This window comes from Mastigoproctus giganteus, chromosome 5, assembly GCF_048544385.1.
Source record: "Mastigoproctus giganteus isolate SK-2022 chromosome 5, ASM4854438v1, whole genome shotgun sequence".
Lineage (NCBI taxonomy): Eukaryota > Metazoa > Arthropoda > Arachnida > Uropygi > Thelyphonidae > Mastigoproctus > Mastigoproctus giganteus.
The window spans coordinates 1,053,378-1,072,175 of record NC_143579.1 but is presented as its reverse complement, the minus strand read 5'-3'; the positions used below and the strand labels follow the sequence as shown (position 1 = coordinate 1,072,175).

General features: G+C 39.7%; 1 protein-coding gene across 3 annotated transcripts in view; it reads left to right on the top strand.

Moving 5' to 3' along the window:
- The window catches only part of LOC150085121 (RNA-binding protein FUS-like), a 290,717-nt gene that overhangs the window by 49,812 nt on the left and 222,107 nt on the right, over nucleotides 1-18,798 (top strand). For all 3 annotated transcript variants that reach the window (XM_090373038.1, XM_090373039.1, XM_090373037.1), the window contains one exon: nucleotides 16,352-16,409. Coding sequence is in view for 2 of the 3 variants with exons in the window: in XM_090373039.1 (XP_090229165.1) it covers nucleotides 16,352-16,409 (58 nt within the window). In the remaining variant the exon portion in view is untranslated. The remainder of the gene's footprint in view (nucleotides 1-16,351; nucleotides 16,410-18,798) is intronic.

The following is an 18,798-nucleotide window of genomic DNA, read 5'->3' as shown; positions in this document are numbered from 1 at the left end:
AAATCCACAAAAGCCTTGCTAGTGTGTGAGTGACCAGCCCCCAAATTCCAGTCAATATCTGGGAAATTAAAATCCTCCATTATAAAACTCTCTGATTTACTGGCCCACTCTATTTCCCCATACAGTTTCTTATTATACTCATCAGAGTCGTTAGGGCTATAGCACACTACTACTCCCAATTTTGATCTCCCAGTGCTTATGTCACACCAAACTGACTCGACACTGCACTGTCCTGCGATGTCGACTGGCTTCACTTCCTTGGATTTTATGTTTCTTAACTAATAGCATAATCCCTCCTTCCTTTCTATCCTGTCTATCCTTTCTGTAGACGTTGTACTCCCCAAATTCCAGTTCTGCATTCCTTACATCTGTATGATGCCACGTGTCTGATATCCCAACAATATCTGCCTTTGATGTTTAGAGCAATACTTCAAATTTATTTACTAAACTCCTAGCATTGTATACATGCTAGGAGTTTAGTATACATGCAAGTATACATGCACCCGTTTCTATTCTTAGCTACCCTAACATAACACAACCTATGTGTTTACTTGTACTGCGATGACTCCCAGCAGTCTCTGAAATATCCTGCATCTTGTTTTTCAGGCTTCTGCTCATTACAATAGAAGCAGTGCAAGAATCTCTTTCACCTCTGCCAGTGGCTGCTGTTAATCTATTAGTCTTTGTCTCCCCCCAAGCTAGCGTTTTTCCGACCCACCTAACTCTGCCTCGATAGCATTAGCAAACATTCTTGCAACCTTTCTATTTAAGTGTATCCCATCCCTGTAGAAGCAGTCTCTCCTGTTAACAAGCACAGTCCAGGCTGAAAAAAATTCTACCCTTTGAGCCTTGCACAATGTTTCCAGGGCGGAATTGATCGACAAGGCTCTCATCATATACTCTCCCCTATCATGTCTGGGCAGAATTGCAGACACTTTCAAATTCAACCCTAATTCACTGATTTTTTTCAACACTGACCTGTACTTGTTAAGTAATTCTGCCGGTCTTCTATTCTTGATATCATTAGTGCCAACGTGTACATCTATATCACCTTTTGTGCCCTTAAAAGATGATATCTGCTCTACAACAGCATCAACCTTTGCCCCTGGCAGACACCCTGGTCCTGTTCCACCTATCCTTTTTACAAAGCTTGTTCCCTGTTTCCCTGACAATAGAGTCACCAACAACTACTAGTTCCTGTGGGACCAGCGTATTTCCCCTTGGGGGTTGCCGCTGTGTTGTGTGATGACCACGTGCAAGCTCTGGCATTGATGTGGACAGCTGAGAGCTTGATGGGCCCCTCAATTTTGATACCATATACTTGAATTTCAGCGAGGCTTAGATACTATTGCGCATAATAAACTTCTTTACAAATTGGAGCAGTGTGGAATTATGGGAAAGTTACTGCCATGGATAAAGAGATTGTTGTGAAAAGATAGTGGTTATCAATGGACAGTGCTCTTCATGGACTGATATTTTTAGTGGAGTCTCCCGGGTTCAGTGCTAGGCCCATTGTTTTCTATATTTATTAGTGATATCGATAAAGGCATATCAGGACTAAATGTCTTAAGTTTGCATGTGATACAAAGGTTGGCAGGGTGGTTAATGAAAGTAATTAAGGTTTTATACTGAAACGAGATCTAGAAAAATTAGGCAGATGGACCGATAAATGGCAGTTGAAATTTAACATTGACAAATGCAAGATACTATATTTGGGAAGTAGCAATTCCAGGTTAATGTACTAACTGTGTGATACTGCATTCAGGTTAGTAAAAAAATGAAAAAGACCCGAGGGTAATTGTGCAGTGAGATGTGAAGTTCTCTGAGCTGTGCAGATCTGCCAGGACAACTCATGGGGTTTTATCAATGATATACAGGAACTTTGCTAGCAGGGATAAGGAGGTGATTATCCTATTGTATAAAGAAAAGTGAAATTGGTGAGGGGAATAGAAGGGTGCTCTTAGGAAGAATGCTTCAGTTCTGCAAATTGTAGCATTTGGAGACTAGACACCTGTGGGGTGATCTGGTTAAGGTGTTGAAGGCTTTGAATGGCTTGAGCAAGCTCATTGCTCAAGCAGAAGGAAAAATGCATAGACTACATTAATGAGGTGTAAATTTTAATTGTGCAAAAATGGTTTGTTGCAGAAAAGATTGGTGGGTAAAGAAAAGGATCAGCTGGTAAAGGTAAGTGGATGTAGGAACAAACTTTCATCTGTTTAAAGAACTAGACAAACTATTGGAGAGGGTCGAAGTTTTTTTTTTTTTTTTTTGTTTTTTGCCCATGCTGTATAAGCTTGCTTTCTTGCATCATTTGCAACTTCTGAAAGCAAGCTGATAATGCTATATTCTTTATGAACCACTGCGAAACGTAAAGGGTCTATTAATATGCCTTGTTCCTTCTATTCATAATGATGTACTGTGTTACAGACCGTTTTGTTTTTTCTTTTCTTTTCTTTTTTTTTGCCAATATAAAGAAAATATAATTTAAAAATAATTTATCAATATAGTATTTAAAAAATATATTAATGTTATTACTTGTAATTTTTGATCAGTACTAAATTAAAAAAAAAAAAAAAAAAAAAATCTTGGATGAATGTAGTGTTGCCTTCTATCCCAAGGTCACAGTGAAAGACATTAATCATGGAAGTGACATCACTTTTAAAAAAGTGTTTATTATGCCAGTTTTACCTTAAAGTATACTTGCACACGCACACACGCACACACACACACACACACACACACACACACACACACACACACACACACACACACACACACACACGGTGTGCAATAAAGTTCCCTGATTGGTGCTGTTGCAGTCATATTTGAGTTTGAAAATAAATGGAAGTGGGCTTGAGAGGTTGCAAGTTTTGTTAATAATATTAAATTCCGCATGATGATTTTTTAATGGAGCAATGAATGATTATCAAATTTTGCTTTAAACTGGGAAAATCTGCAGTAGAATTGTACAAAATGTTAAAATCTGTTAATTGGTAATGAAACAATAAGTCAACCAGTGTTTGAATGGTACAAGCAGTTCAGAGATGTTAGTGATGATCCAAGAGGTTTTGTCTACCTCGACTTGCAGAGTTCGGGAAATTGTGTGAAGAGATCATTGCTTGACCCTCAGAATGATGGCTGATGATCTAGATACTACATGAAAATTTAGAGAAAAGGAAGGTCTGTGCAAAATATGTGCTACACAGCCTCACGGATGGGCAGAAGCAATAAAGAGTGTCATCGTGACTTCATCCAGATTCATCAACACAATCCTGATTTCCTTCACTGTATTGTCACTGGAAATGAGCATTTCTTTTTTTCAGTACAACCCAGTGACGAAGTATCAGAGCATGCAGTGGACTTCAAAATCATCACCAAGGGCCAAAAAATTTTGTTTATAGAAGCCCAGGATGAAGACAATGCTATTGATGTTTTTTGACAAGCAGGGTGTTATTCACAAGGAATTTGTACTTGAAAAGGAGGGAATCAGTGCTGCATCCCACGTACAGTTGTCTAAAAGACTTGATGCGCATTTTCTGGGTGATGCTGCAGCTTTGAAAGAAAGGCTGCTGGTTAATGTTGCACGACAATGTACCCACCTATTCCGCACTTGTGTGAAGACGTTTAAAGCACTGATCAGCCTTCCACCCTACTCTCCTGATCTAGCACCAGCAGACTTCTTCCTCTTTCTTGTGAAAACTGGCTTCAAAGGAAAGTGATTTCAGGATGTTAAGGACATAAAGAAAAATGTAATTGCTGAATTGATCATCTCTTTAGATGCCTTTTCTGACTCTTAAGAAACTTTTAGAATGGTGTAATAAGTGCATTCAATCAGGTGGTGATTACTTTAAATAAAAATAAACTTTTTGAGTCCCTTTGTTTTATTGCACCAGTCTGGGAACTTTATTGCTAATCCTCTTATATCTAAATTTACATAAATACCATTAAACTATTTTTTGAATGTCTGAGTATCACATAAAGCACATATAAACTGGTTAAGATTTTTTGTCATAAGTGAATTAGAGATATAGAGAATGTTATGATTTGCTGATGCTATTGAGATATGATAGGTGGGTTGGAAAACTGATAGCTTTGGAGGATACACAGACCACAAGATTAACCAGAGCCACAGGCAGAGGTGAAAGTGATTCTTGCTCTGCTTCTTTTGGAACATGCAGCAGCCTGGAAAACAAGGTATTGGGAATTTTAGGCCGTTATGGGTCATCGTGGAACAAGTAAATACATGGGTTGTGTTAGGTAACTAAGATGACGAACGTGTGCATATATACTTGCATATTATGCTAGGAGCATTTTTAATAAATTTGATGAATTTGGAGTACTGATTAAGTCATCTAATGCAGACATTGTTGGGATAGTGGAGAGGCATCATTCAGACGTATGTGACGCTGAATTTGAACATGGGGAGTACAATGTATACAGGAAGAACAGATGGTGGATGGGTTATGCTTCTTAGTTAAGAAGCACATTTAAATCTAAGGCAGTAGTGCATCTGGTTGACATGAGTGACCAGTGCAATATTAAGTTCAGTTTGGTGTGATATAAGCACAGGGAAAACAATCATAATGTCTTATAATGGGGGATTTTAACTTTCCAGGCATTGACTGGAATTTGTGGCTTGGTCACTCACACTAGCAAGATTTGTAGATTTCTTGAGGCAACAAGAGGAAACTTTTTGATCTAGTTATATCAGTGATGATTCTTCATGCATTAAGAATCTGCAGGTAAAAGATCTACTGGACAGTAGTGGTGGCAGCAATCATCGTGTACTAATATGGAATTTAATTAAAGACACAACTACTGTGAAGGGCAAAGGGAAACTTTTTTTTTGCTTTCGTAAGAGTGAGTACAGTGGTTTCAGTCAGTTTTTAAATTCTGTGCAGTGGTACAAACTGATGTTACCAACAGCAAATTCTAAATGGAAAGCATTCGGGTAAGTAATCATGGAGGCTATACCCTTTTCATACCAGCAGAGAAATATACTGTTCAAGGCTTAGACCTAAATGGATGTCAGATGAACTGGTGAGACACTTTGCAGAGAAAAGTGTATGGGATGCACATAACTTATCAGATGATTCAGAAATCTATGGTAGATATAAATTAGTCTAATCAAGTCAAAAAGAAGGTTAGGCAAGTCAATTCAGATTACATTTGGCATTGATTTCCTCCCTGAAATAATTTCAACATTCTTGTAGGAAATATGTTCAAAACTCAGATATGTGCTCAAAAAATTCTCATCATCCTCAGTTTTCAATTATCATAGGTTAATGACTGAAAATCAAGACCTGTTGTTAAACTTCATTTCCTACATTCATTAGCATTAGTAGAGGCATACGATACAAGAAAGCAAGCTTATGCAGCATCAGCCAAAAAAAACCCCTCCAATTTCACCCCTCCATTCATTCTAAATACCTGTCCAGCTCAGCCTTAAATTTATTTCGGCTATTAGTTTCCACAACAAAAGACGGCTACAATGGATAAAGGGATGGTTGAGTGGGAGGCAACAGAGAGGGGTAATCAATGGACACTGCTCTTTGTGGACAAATGTTATAAGTGGCATTCCCCAGGGTTCGGTGTTGGGTCCATTGTTGTTGTTTTGTATATTTATCAATGATATTGATGAAGGTATATCAGGTTTAATGTCCAAGTTCGCAGATGATACGAAGGTTGGCAGGGTTGTTAACGACAGTAATGATAGTACGCTACTCCAACTGGATCTCAATAAGTTGGAAAAATGGGCTGAGAAGTGGCAACTGGAGTTTAACATTGACAAATGCAAAGTACTGCATATGGGTAGCAATAACCGAAGAGAAACGTACCAGCTGGGTGGTACTACACTCAGGGAAGTGGAAAGTGAAAAAGACCTGGGGGTAATTGTGCAGCCAAATATGAAGTTTGCTGAGAAGTGCAGATGGGCTGCCAGGGCAGGTCATGGAGTCTTGTCAATGATATATAGGAATTTTGCTAGGAGGGACAGGGAGGTGATAATTCCGTTATACAAGGCAATGGTCAGGCCACACCTAGAGTACTGTGTACAGGTCTGGAGGCCTCATTAGCATTAGCATGAGTAGAGGCATTTGATGCAAGAAAGCAAGCTTATGCAGCATCAGCCAAAAAAAAAAAAAAAAAAAAAACCCCACTTCCACTTCACCCCTCTGTTCGTTCAAAATACCTGTCCAGCCGAGCCTTAAACTTATTCAGGCTATCAACCTCCACCACAAGGGATGGCAGTCTGTTCCACCAACCAACCACCCGCTGGCTAAAGGCAAATTTCCGCACGTCTATCCTACATCTGTCTTTCCTCAATTTGAATTTATGCCCTCTCAGGTGATTATTCTGAGCTAGAGGAAGAATCCCATCAGCATTGAGCATGCTCAAACCATTCAAGGCTTTATACACCTCTATCAGATCACCTCGCTGGTGCCTAGTCTCCAGACACTGTAATTTGCAAAACTTAAGCCTTTCTTCGTAAGAGCACCCCTTTGTTCCATTCACTAATCTTGTTGCCCTTCTCTGTACTCGTTCCAGCAGCTCTACATCCTTCTTGAAATGAGGCCTCCAGACCTGTATACAGTACTCTAGGTGTGGCCTGACCATTGCTTTATACAATGGAATAATCACCTCCTTATCCCTGCTGGAAAAATTCTTGTATATCATTGACAATACTCCATGAGCTACTCTTGCAGCCCATCTGCACTGCTCAGAGAACTTCATATCTGCCTGCACAATCACCCCCAAGTCCCTTTCATTCTCTACCACTGTCAGTGTAGTACCACAGAGTTGATACGTTGCTCTGGGGTTGCTGTTTCCCATGTGTAGTACTTTACATTTGTCAATGTTAAACTTCATTTGCCACCTCTCAGCCCATCTGCTCAACCTTTCCAGATCCTGTTGCAGCAGCATAGTGTCAGTAGTGTCCTTGACAACCCTGCCAACCTTTGTATCATCTGCAAACTTGGACATTAAGCTTGATATACCATCATCAATATCATTTATAAATACAGAAAACAACAATGGACCCAACACTGAGCCCTGAGGGACTCCACTAATAACATTAGTCCACGATGAGCAGTGTCCATTGATTACCACTCTCTGTCTTCTCCCCCTCAACCACGCCTTTATCCATAGCAGCAATTTGCCTCCAATGTCACACTGCTCCAATTTGTGTAGCAGTCTTCCATGTGCAACAGTATCAAAAGCCTTTCTAAGATCCAAGTATATAATATCAAAGTTATTCCCTGCATCCAGTTCTTTTGTGACTGCATCATAGTATCCAATCAAGTTGGTCAGGCAAGACTTCCCCTTAACAAAACCATGCTGTGTCTGAGCTATAACTGAAGTCTTGTCTAAATGATCCTGCAGTGCTTCTTTAACCAGTGCCTCCATTAATTTTCCTGGAACAGAAGTTAAGCTCACAGGTCTATAATTACTTGTGTCAGCCTTTGATCCTCCTTTGTGAATTGGGGTCACATTTGCACATTTCCAGTCTATGGGTACCTCCCCTGAGTCCAAGGAAGCTCTCATAATTATGGCTAAGGGTTTGCTTACTTCCTTTGCTGCCTCCTTTAATATAACTGGATAGATCCCATCCACCCCGGGTGCCTTTCTTGTGTTTATCTTCAACAGTTTCTCCTCCACTTTACTCCCAGTTATTTCAAGATTCTGTAGCTTACTGCTAGAGTTGAATACACCTCTGGCATTCCCTTTGCTGAATAACTCCTCATGTGTGAATGTCGATGCAAAATATTCATTTAGTTTGTTAGCTACCTGAGCAGGATCATCAACAGTTGACCCATCAATATCAAGTGGACCAATCTGATTCATCCCCTTCCTTCTAGAGTTTACATAAGTAAAGAACTCTGCTGTTTTTCTTTGCATCCCTTGCCAAGGATTTCTCGTAATCTGCCTTCGCCTGCCTAACCTCCTTTGTAACTTGGTTGCATATCAACTTGTATCTATCATAGGCTTCTGTGTCATGTGTTAATTTGTAAATATCCCATGCATTTTTCTTCTCTGCCATATGCCTCATTAGTTCATCTGACATCCATTTTGGCCTAAACCTTGAACAATATTTCTTAGTTGGTATGTAAAGCCTAGTAGCTTCCAAGATAAGTTCTTTGAATGCTTCCCATTTTGAATTTGCTGTTGGTAACATCATCAGTTGGTCCCACTGTATAGAATTTAAATACTGTCTCAGTCCATCGTAGTCGCCTTTACGGAAGCAATAACCCTTCCCTTTACCCCTAATGGTAGTTACCTCTTTGAGTAAATCCCACTTCAGCACACTGTGATCACTGCCACCTAGTGGTTCATTTATCTGCAGATTCTTAATGCATGAAGAATCACTGCTGATAATCAAATCAAGAGTATTACTCCCTCTAGTTGCCTCCCGAACATGCTGATGTAGAAAACAATCATCCAATAAATCCACAAAAGCTCTGCTAGTGCGTGAGTAACCAGCCCCCAAATTCCAGTCAATATCTGGGAAATTAAAATCTCCCATTATAAGACTCTCTGATTTACTGGCCCACTCTATTTCCCTGTACAGTTCCTTATTATACTCATCAGAGTCATTAGGCCTATAGCACACTCCTACTCTCAATTTTGATCTCCCAATGCTTATGTCACACCAAACTGACTCAACACTGCACTGTCCAGCGATGTCGACTGGCTTCACTTCCTTGGTTTTTATGTGTTTCTTAACTAATAGCATAACCCCTCCCCCCTTCCTATCCTGTCTATCCTTTCTGTAGACGTTGTACTCCCCAAATTGCAGTTCTGCATCCCTTATATCTGTGTGACACCACGTCTCTGATATCCCAACAATATCTGCCTTTGATGTTTTGAGCAATACCTCAAATTCATCAAATTTATTTACTAAACTCCTAGCATTGGTGTACACGCAAGTATACCTGCACCTGTTTCTATTCTTACCTACCCTAACACAACCCATGTGTTTACTTGTACCGCAATGGCTCCCAGCAGTCTCTGAAATACCATGCATCTTGTTTTTCAGGCTTCTGCTCATTCTAATAGAAGCAGTGCAAGAATCTCTTTCACCTCTGCCAGTGGCTACTGTCAATCTATTGGTCTTTGTCATTTTAGGAAGGATGTAGAGTTGCTAGAATGAGTACAAAGAAGGGCAACAAGATTGGTGAGGGGAACAAAGGGGTGCTCTTACCAAGAAAGGCTTAAGGTCTGCAAATTGCATTCCTGGAGGATAGGCACCTGCAAGGTGATCTGATTGAGGTGTATAAGGCCTTGAATGGGTTGAGCAAGCTGAATGCTGATGTGATTCTTTGTCGTGCTCAGACTAAGAATCTGAAGGGGCACAGTTTCAAATTGAGGGCACATCTATTCTATAACTACCTTCCCTCAATTTGAAACTGTGCCCCTTCAGATTCTTAGTCTGAGCAAGACAAAGAATCCCATCAGCATTCAGCTTGCTCAACCCATTCAGGGCCTTAACACCTCAATCAGATCACCTTGCAGGTGCCTATTCTCCAGGAATACAATTTGCAGACCTTAAGCCTTTCTTGGTAAGAGCACCCCTTTGTTCCCCTCACCAATCTTGTTGCCCTTCTTTGTACTCATTCTAGCAACTCTACATCCTTCCTAAAATGAGGCCTCCAGACCTGTACACAGTACTCTAGGTGTGGCCTGACCATTGCCTTGTATAACGGAATTATCACCTCCCTGTCCCTCCTAGCAAAATTCCTATATATCATTGACAAGACTCCATGACCTGCCCTGGCAGCCCGTCTGCACTTCTCAGCAAACTTCATATTTGGCTGCACAATTACCCCCAGGTCTTTTTCACTTTCCACTTCCCTGAGTGTAGTACCACCCAGTTGGTACGTTTCTCTTCGGTTATTGCTACCCATATGCAGTACTTTGCATTTGTCAATGTTAAACTCCAGTGGCCACTTCTCAGCCCATTTTTCCAACTTATTGAGATCCAGTTGGAGTAGCGTACTATCATTACTGTCGTTAACAACCTTGCCAACCTTTGTATCATCTGCAAACTTGGACATTAAACCTGATATACCTTCATCAATATCATTGATAAATATACAAAACAACAACAATGGACCCAACACCGAACCCTGGGGAATGCCACTTATAACATTTGTCCACGAAGAGCAGTGTCCATTGATTACCACTCTTGTTGCCTCCCACTCAACCATCCCTTTATCCATTGTAGCCGCTTACCCTTGATGCCATACCTATCCAATTTGTACAGCAGTCTTCCATGTGCAACAGTATCAAAAGCTTTCCTGAAATCCAAGTATATGATATCAAAATTATTTTTGGAATTCAGTTCCAATTTGTTGACAGTAGGTCATGAGATGCCTAAGTGAAAGTGTAGTTTCTTGGGCACATTGAAACAAGAATTCCCTTGCCTAACTGAAAGTCAGTGTTAATGGTAAGTTTTGTGCACTGTTTATACAGCTGAATTTTCTATTGAACGTGGTGGTCGTTCAGATATTACACAGCACACTGCTAAAGAGAAGCACAAAAAGCAGTTGCAGCAAAAAGTGCAAGCTGTAAACTAACCTCTTTATGATAAAACAACAAGATGTAAATGGTGAACAGAAATGTCTTGCTGCACAAGAAGTACCTTTCTTGCATTGTTAGCTTTCCATAGTATTAAGCATAACCATTAGTTTAGAACAGTGGATTGCACATCTATTATCATACAAAAACTTATTCTTAAAAAGATTCACATGTGCAAGAAAAAAATGTGGAATTGTAGTTGTGAATGTACTGGCCCCTTTTGCATTTTGTGAAGTGATAAGTGACTTACGTTAGGCAAAATATGCATCTGTTATGGTAGATTCATTAGCATTAGCATTAGTAGAGGCATTTGATGCAAGAAAGCAAGCTTATGCAGCATCAGCCAAAAAAAAAAAAAAAAAAAAAAACCCACTTCCACTTCACCCCTCTGTTCGTTCAAAATACCTGTCCAGCTGAGCCTTAAACTTATTTAGGCTATCAACCTCCACCACAAGGGATGGCAGTCTGTTCCACCAACCAACCACCCGCTGGCTAAAGGCAAATTTCCGCACGTCTATCCTACATCTGTCTTTCCTCATTTGAATTTATGCCCTCTCAGGTGATTTTTCTGAGCTAGAGGAAGAATCCCATCAGCATTGAGCATGCTTAAACCATTCAAGGCTTTATACACCTCTATCAGATCACCTCGCTGGTGCCTAGTCTCCAGACACTGTAATTTGCAAAACTTAAGCCTTTCTTCGTAAGAGCACCCCTTTGTTCCGTTCACTAATCTTGTTGCCCTTCTCTGTACTCGTTCCAACAGCTCTACATCCTTCTTGAAATGAGGCCTCCAGACCTGTATACAGTACTCTAGGTGTGGCCTGACCATTGCCTTATACAATGGAATAATCACCTCCTTATCCCTGCTGGAAAAATTCCTGTAATTCCTGTATATCATTGACAATACTCCATGAGCTACTCTTGCAGCCCGTCTGCACTGCTCAGTGAACTTCATATCTGCCTGCACAATCACCCCCAAGTCCCTTTCATTCTCTACCACTGTCAGTGTAGTACCACAGAGTTGATACATTGCTCTGGGGTTGCTGTTTCCCATGTGTAGTACTTTACATTTGTCAATGTTAAACTTCATTTGCCACCTCTCAGCCCATCTGCTCAACCTTTCCAGATCCTGTTGCAGCAGCATAGTGTCAGTAGTGTCCTTGACAACCCTGCCAACCTTTGTATCATCTGCAAACTTGGACATTAAGCTTGATATACCATCATCAATATCATTTATAAATACAGAAAACAATAATGGACCCAACACTGAGCCCTGAGGGACTCCACTAATAACATTAGTCCACGATGAGCAGTGTCCATTGATTACCACTCTCTGTCTTCTCCCCCTCAACCACCCCTTTATCCATAGCAGCAATTTGCCTCCAATGTCACACTGCTCCAATTTGTGTAGCAGTCTTCCATGTGCAACGGTATCAAAAGCCTTTCTAAGATCCAAGTATATAATATCAAAGTTATTCCCTGCATCCAGTTCTTTTGTGACTGCATCATAGTATCCAATCAAGTTGGTCAGGCAAGACTTCCCCTTAACAAAACCATGCTGTGTCTGAGCTATAACTGAAGTCTTGTCTAAATGATCCTGCAGTGCTTCTTTAACCAGTGCCTCCATTAATTTTCCTGGAACAGAAGTTAAGCTCACAGGTCTATAATTACTTGTGTCAGCCTTTGATCCTCCTTTGTGAATTGGGGTAACATTTGCACATTTCCAGTCTATGGGTACCTCCCCTGAGTCCAAGGAAGCTCTCATAATTATGGCTAAGGGTTTGCTTACTTCCTTTGCTGCCTCCTTTAATATAACTGGATAGATCCCATCCACCCCGGGTGCCTTTCTCGTGTTTATCTTCAACAGTTTCTCCTCCACTTTACTCCCAGTTATTTCAAGATTCTGTAGCTTACTGCTAGAGTTGAATACACCTCTGGCATTCCCCTTGCTGAATAACTCATGTGTGAATGTCGATGCAAAATATTCATTTAGTTTGTTAGCTACCTGAGCAGGATCATCAACAGTTGACCCATCAATATCAAGTGGACCAATCTGATTCATCCCCTTCCTTCTAGAGTTTACATAAGTAAAGAACTCTTTGCTGTTTTTCTTTGCATCCCTTGCCAAGGATTTCTCATAATCTGCCTTCGCCTGCCTAACCTCCTTTGTAACTTGGTTGCATATCAACTTGTATCTATCATAGGTTTCTGTGTCATGTGTTAATTTGTAAGTATCCCATGCATTTTTATTCTCTGCCATATGCCTCATTAGTTCATCTGACATCCATTTTGGCCTAAACCTTGAACAATATTTCTTAGTTGGTATGTAAAGCCTAGTAGCTTCCACGATAAGTTCTTTGAATGCTTCCCATTTTGAATTTGCTGTTGGTAACATCATCAGTTGGTCCCACTGTATAGAATTTAAATACTGTCTCAGTCCATCGTAGTCGCCTTTACGGAAGCAATAACCCTTCCCTTTACCCCTAATGGTAGTTACCTCTTTCAGTAAATCCCACTTCAGCACACTGTGGTCACTGCCACCTAGTGGTTCATTTATCTGCAGAGTCTTAATGCATGAAGAATCACTGCTGATAATCAAATCAAGAGTATTACTCCCTCTAGTTGCTTCCCGAACATGCTGATGTAGAAAACAATCATCCAATAAATCCACAAAAGCCCTGCTAGTGTGTGAGTAACCAGCCCCCAAATTCCAGTCAATATCTGGGAAATTAAAATCTGCCATTATAAGACTCTCTGATTTACTGGCCCACTCTATTTCCCTGTACAGTTCCTTATTATACTCATCAGAGTCATTAGGCCTATAGCACACTCCTACTCTCAATTTTGATCTCCCAATGCTTATGTCACACCAAACTGACTCAACACTGCACTGTCCAGTGATGTCGACTGGCTTCACTTCCTTGGTTTTTATGTGTTTCTTAACTAATAGCATAACCCCTCCTCCCTTCCTATCCTGTCTATCCTTTCTGTAGACGTTGTACTCCCCAAATTGCAGTTCTGCATCCCTTATATCTGTGTGACACCACGTCTCTGATATCCCAACAATATCTGCCTTTGATGTTTTGGGCAATACCTCAAATTCGTCAAATTTATTTACTAAACTCCTAGCATTGGTGTACACGCAAGTATACCTGCACCTGTTTCTATTCTTAGCTACCCTAACACAACCCATGTGTTTACTTGTACTGCAATGGCTCCCCGCAGTCTCTGAAATACCATGCATCTTGTTTTTCAGGCTTCTGCTCATTCTAATAGAAGCAGTGCAAGAATCTCTTTCACCTCTGCCAGTGGCTACTGTCAATCTGTTGGTCTTTGTCTCCCCCCAAGCTAGCAGTTTTCCGACCCACCTAACACTGCCTCGATAGTATCAGCAAATATTCTTGCACCCTTTCTATTTAAGTGTATCCCATCCCTGTAGAAGCAATCTCTCCTGTTAACAAGTACAGGCCAGGCTGAAAAAAATTCTACCCCTTGAGCCTTGCACAATCTTTCCAGGGCCGAATTGATCGACAAGGCTCTCATCATATACTCCCTCCTATCGTGTCTGGGCAGAATTGCAGACACTTTCAAATTCAACCCTAATTCTCGGCTTTTGTTCAACAGTGACCTGTACTTGTTAAGTAATTCTGCCGGTCTCCTACTCTTAATATTATTAGTGCCAACGTGTACAACTATATCACCTTTTGTGCCCTTAAAAGATGATATTTGCTCTACAACGTCATCAACCTTTGCCCCTGGCAGACATACCCTGGTCCTGTTCCACCTATCTTTTTTACAAAGCATGTTCCCCGTTTCCCTGACAATAGTCACCAACAACTACTAGTTCCTTCGGGACCAGCGCCTTCTGCCTTGGGGGTTGTCTCTGTGTCACGCGATGCCCAAGTGCAAGCTCTGGCTTTGATGTGGGCAGCTGAGAGCTTGATGGGCCCCTCAATTTAGTTTCTTTGAGGGCATCCACCATCACTCAAACCTGAAGTTGATTCCAATTTTGGTAAGGTATTTTATACCTGCGAAAGAAATACAAGTGAAATTGTTGGAATTCTGAAATCTCTAAAATGTCCATATTGGAGAAATATAAATTAACCAACAAGATAATAGCATGTTCTGCTGATAACTGTAACACCAACTTCAGTGTCACTGCAAGAAAAAGCAAGAATAATGTTTTTCATAAGTTAAGCAAGAACATGAAAATGAACATCTTGGGAGTAGGCTGTGTGCAGATATTGTGCATAATGCTTTGCACACAAGTGCCGATATGTTGCCAATTAATGTGGAATCGATTATTAACAAAGTGTTTAGAGTTGAGGCATTGAAATCCTTCTGCAATTTTGTTGAAGGGGAATGTAAGCAACTTTTAGGAAGTGTGAAAACGAGATGGCTTTCCTTGCTACCTGCAGTGGAAAGAATTCCCTTCTTTGGTTCAAGTTCATTCACAGTCAACTTAAAATGTGTAATAACACTATATCAAAAAGATTGAATGAGAGGATATTTGTGGCAATGAAGTGGCACAAGAACTGATTTCCCCCACAGAACAAATGCTCAATGCTCAATACATCTGCTGTCCTCAAAAACCAACTGATAGAGGATGGTGTCATCAGAAATGTTGAATTTACTGAAACTGTCAATTTCTATGGTACTTTCCTGGAATACATGGAAAGCTGTGCCAAGCCTTTTGCAGAGCTATGTGGATTTAAATGAGTTTTGTTAAATTTCCCTCCATCTTGGTGTATCCAAAACCTATCCAAAATTGACAGCAACGTACTAAAAGTGATAGATGAAGATGAATGAAGTGAACCATGTGAAGAATATGTGAATCTAAGATTGATCATTGGAAGAAATGTGGTGTGACAACTAGCAAGAAGTGGACAGACAGTTCAGATAATGGAAAATGACATTACTTTTGGGAACACAAAACTAATGGTATTCCTAACACAAAACTCACATTGTGAGTTTTGTGTTAGGAATACCAGGCACAAATGAATCATTAGAGAGGGTGTTTTCTTTAATGAACACATTTCAAGCTGATGAAAGAAACCAGTTGTTCATTGAAACTGTACAGGCAATAATAATGACAAAAACATATTTTAAAGACACTTCTTGTATGGACTTTTACAATTTCATAATGGAACAGGGACCATCTGCTCAGTAAAGAATTGTGTAATTTGACAATGCTAATGTGAGACTAAGCGATAAATATCTAAGTAACCTGTGTAAATTGTAATCAAGCTAAACAGTTATGGCTAGTTGGCATGAAATGAGTGCAAGAGGTTCGTTTAAACTAGTATGACAATCAAATCATGTGAACTTGCCATGAGTGTCCTGTTTTTTTTGTTTTATAAATCCACCCTAATCTAAATGACAGTTCAAACAAATCTATAGAGAGAAATTCTAGTTAAGTTAATGTTTGAGGCCGTACTGTATTGTAAAAAATGGTGCATTCTGGACATTAGAAAATCATTTTTATCGAAAAAACTCCTTTTTCTGAAAAATCTATTTTCCTCCTGTTTTTTTTTTTCTGACAGATTGCTGCTTTTTACAAAAAGTTCCTGTTTTTCTCCTGTTTTATTCTTGTTTATAGTTGCTTGATATCCACTTTTTTTTAAAGTGAAGTGTTAGCAACTATATTATATTAGAAAATAAATTTGGAATTGCATCTCTTGTATGATTGGTAAGCATACAAGTGCATGAATGTGTTGATCAATTCTGTAGTAAAGGAAAACAGTCAGATGATTATGAACTCTTAATTCTTTTGTAGATATCGAAATTATGATTCTGATGCAAGTAAATTAGAGGGTAATTATGGATCATATTCGGTGAGTATAATGTTACTTTTATTACGTGCACTTATAAATAAAAACTTAACTACCAAATCTAAATAAATTAGGTATGTTCTGTTTCAGGCACTTCTGATTATCACATAATAGTTTAGGGGTGATTTCAGAACACTTGTTGAACTTTTGAAATATTTATCAAAATTACAATATGTTGATATGACTGATAGCTTCAGATGCTATGTGTATAGTACTTCTTAAGGGGAGGTATACAGGGTAAACAGGCTAACCTATAATCATAGAATTTTGTAAAAGGTCAGTGAGAATATTCTAAATGAATGGATTGGCATTTAAACTAGTTTTAGATAGGACAAGGGTATAATACTGATTTAAACCAAGACAGATTAAATCATCATCAAAAGTCAAGTTAATTTTTTTTTTTTTAAACGAAAACCCGAAACACGAGAGGTATTAGAACCTATAGTACTTAGTACCGTGCGTGGGTTGGAGGTTGAGAAGACGAAAGAAGATATTTGTTGACATTAGATTTAAACTCCTGTAGACAGTAATTTTCAGGAACTACGTATGAAGGAATACATTGAATGAATAAATGAGGAAGAAAAGTTGGTTCTGTGAGTTTGAAGTTGGACAGTAAATGGATGTTGGCTGATGGCGGCACATGTTTGGACTGTTTTGAAAGAGAGGGAGAGCAGGAATTATAGAAGCCAATTCAGAAGTGGAGAGACTCTGTTAGAGAGGAGTAATTAATTAATTCACTAGATTCCATTCAGAAGAGGGTAGTTACCCTCTTCTGAATGGAATCTAGAAGCCTGAAAAAGGTTTTGGGGACACCACCCTAGATGTGTGAACAATATTCCATAGTAGGGTGGATTTGCAATTTGTACAGAGTGAATAGCTGTTTGGAAGAAAAGTAACGGCGAGAGCGAAAGAGAAAACCAAAGTTTTTAGATGCAGAGGAAGCAATATTTGTAATGTGCTTGTGCCAAGAGAGATTAGAAGTCAGGATAATCCCCAAAAGAGATATATCATTTTGCCTAGAAATCGGAGTGTCACCAAAGATGAACATCGGAGCAGAAGAATCCTTTTTGCAGATATAGAAGATGTTTGTTGACATTAGACTTGAACTTCTGTAGATTGTAATTTTCAGGAAATACATATGAAGGAAGGCTATTCCAGAAAACAGCAATTGAATGAATAAACAAGGAAGATGAAAAGTTGAAAAGATGAAATGTCTGCAGGGACAAAAGTTGATGATGCTGTAGAGCAGATATCATTTAAGGGCCCAAAAGGTGATATTGTTCTACCCATTGGAACTAATGACATTAAGAGTAAGAGATCTGCAGATGTACTCAACAAGTACAGGTCAATGTTGAAAAAAAGTCGAGAGTAAGGGTTGAATGTGAAAGTATCTGCAATTCTGCCCAGACACAATAGGAGGGAGTATATGATGAGAGCCTTGTCGATTATTTCGGCCCTGAAGAGATTATGCAAGGCTCAAGAGGTAGAATTTTTTTTCAGCCTGGTCAGTGTTTGTTGACAGTTGCTTCTACAGGGATGGTGTACACTTAAATAGAAAGGGTGCAAGAATATTTGCCGATGCTATCAAGGCAGTGTTAGGTGGGTCGGAAAACTGCTAGCTTGGGGAATACACAGAATAAAAGGGTAACAGTAGCCACAGGCAGAGGCAAAAGTGATTCTTACACTGCTTCTATTAGAATGAGCAGCAGACTGGAAAGCAAGGAAAAGAAGATTTCTGGGAATGCTGTGAGTGAAACAAATAAATACATGGTGTGTAAGAATAACTAAGAATAGAAACAGGTGCATGTATACTTGCATGTACACCAATTCTAGGAGTACAATTAATAAATTTGATCAGCTAGAAGTGCTGGTCAAGACATCAAATGCTGATATTGTTGGAATATCGGAGACTGGTGTCACACAGACATACAGTGCAGAATGGGAATTTGGGTGGTACACTGTGTACAGGAAGGGAGGAGGGGTTATGCCATTAGTTAAGAAACACAAAATCTAAGGAAATGAATCCAGTTGATGTTGGTGAATAATGCAATGAGTCTGTTTGGTGTGGCATAAATACTGGATAAGGAAAAATGAGAGTAGGTGGGTGTTATAGGCCTAATGAATCTGATGAGTATAATGAGCTGTTGTTTTATTTTGGTTTTTAGGAGCATTAGAAACTAAGGCCATATTGCTCCGGGGATATGCGGTAGTCATTTCATGACTTTTCCGCATCCTCTGTATTTGGTGGTCACGGGCTCGAACCCCGGTCTAATCAAGAAGTGTGTGCTACGCACTGCTGCTCCTGCCCACCTGACTACGGAGACACCAGTATAATGAGCAATTGTGTACAGAGAAATAGAGTGGGCCAGTAAATCAGAATGTTTTATAATGG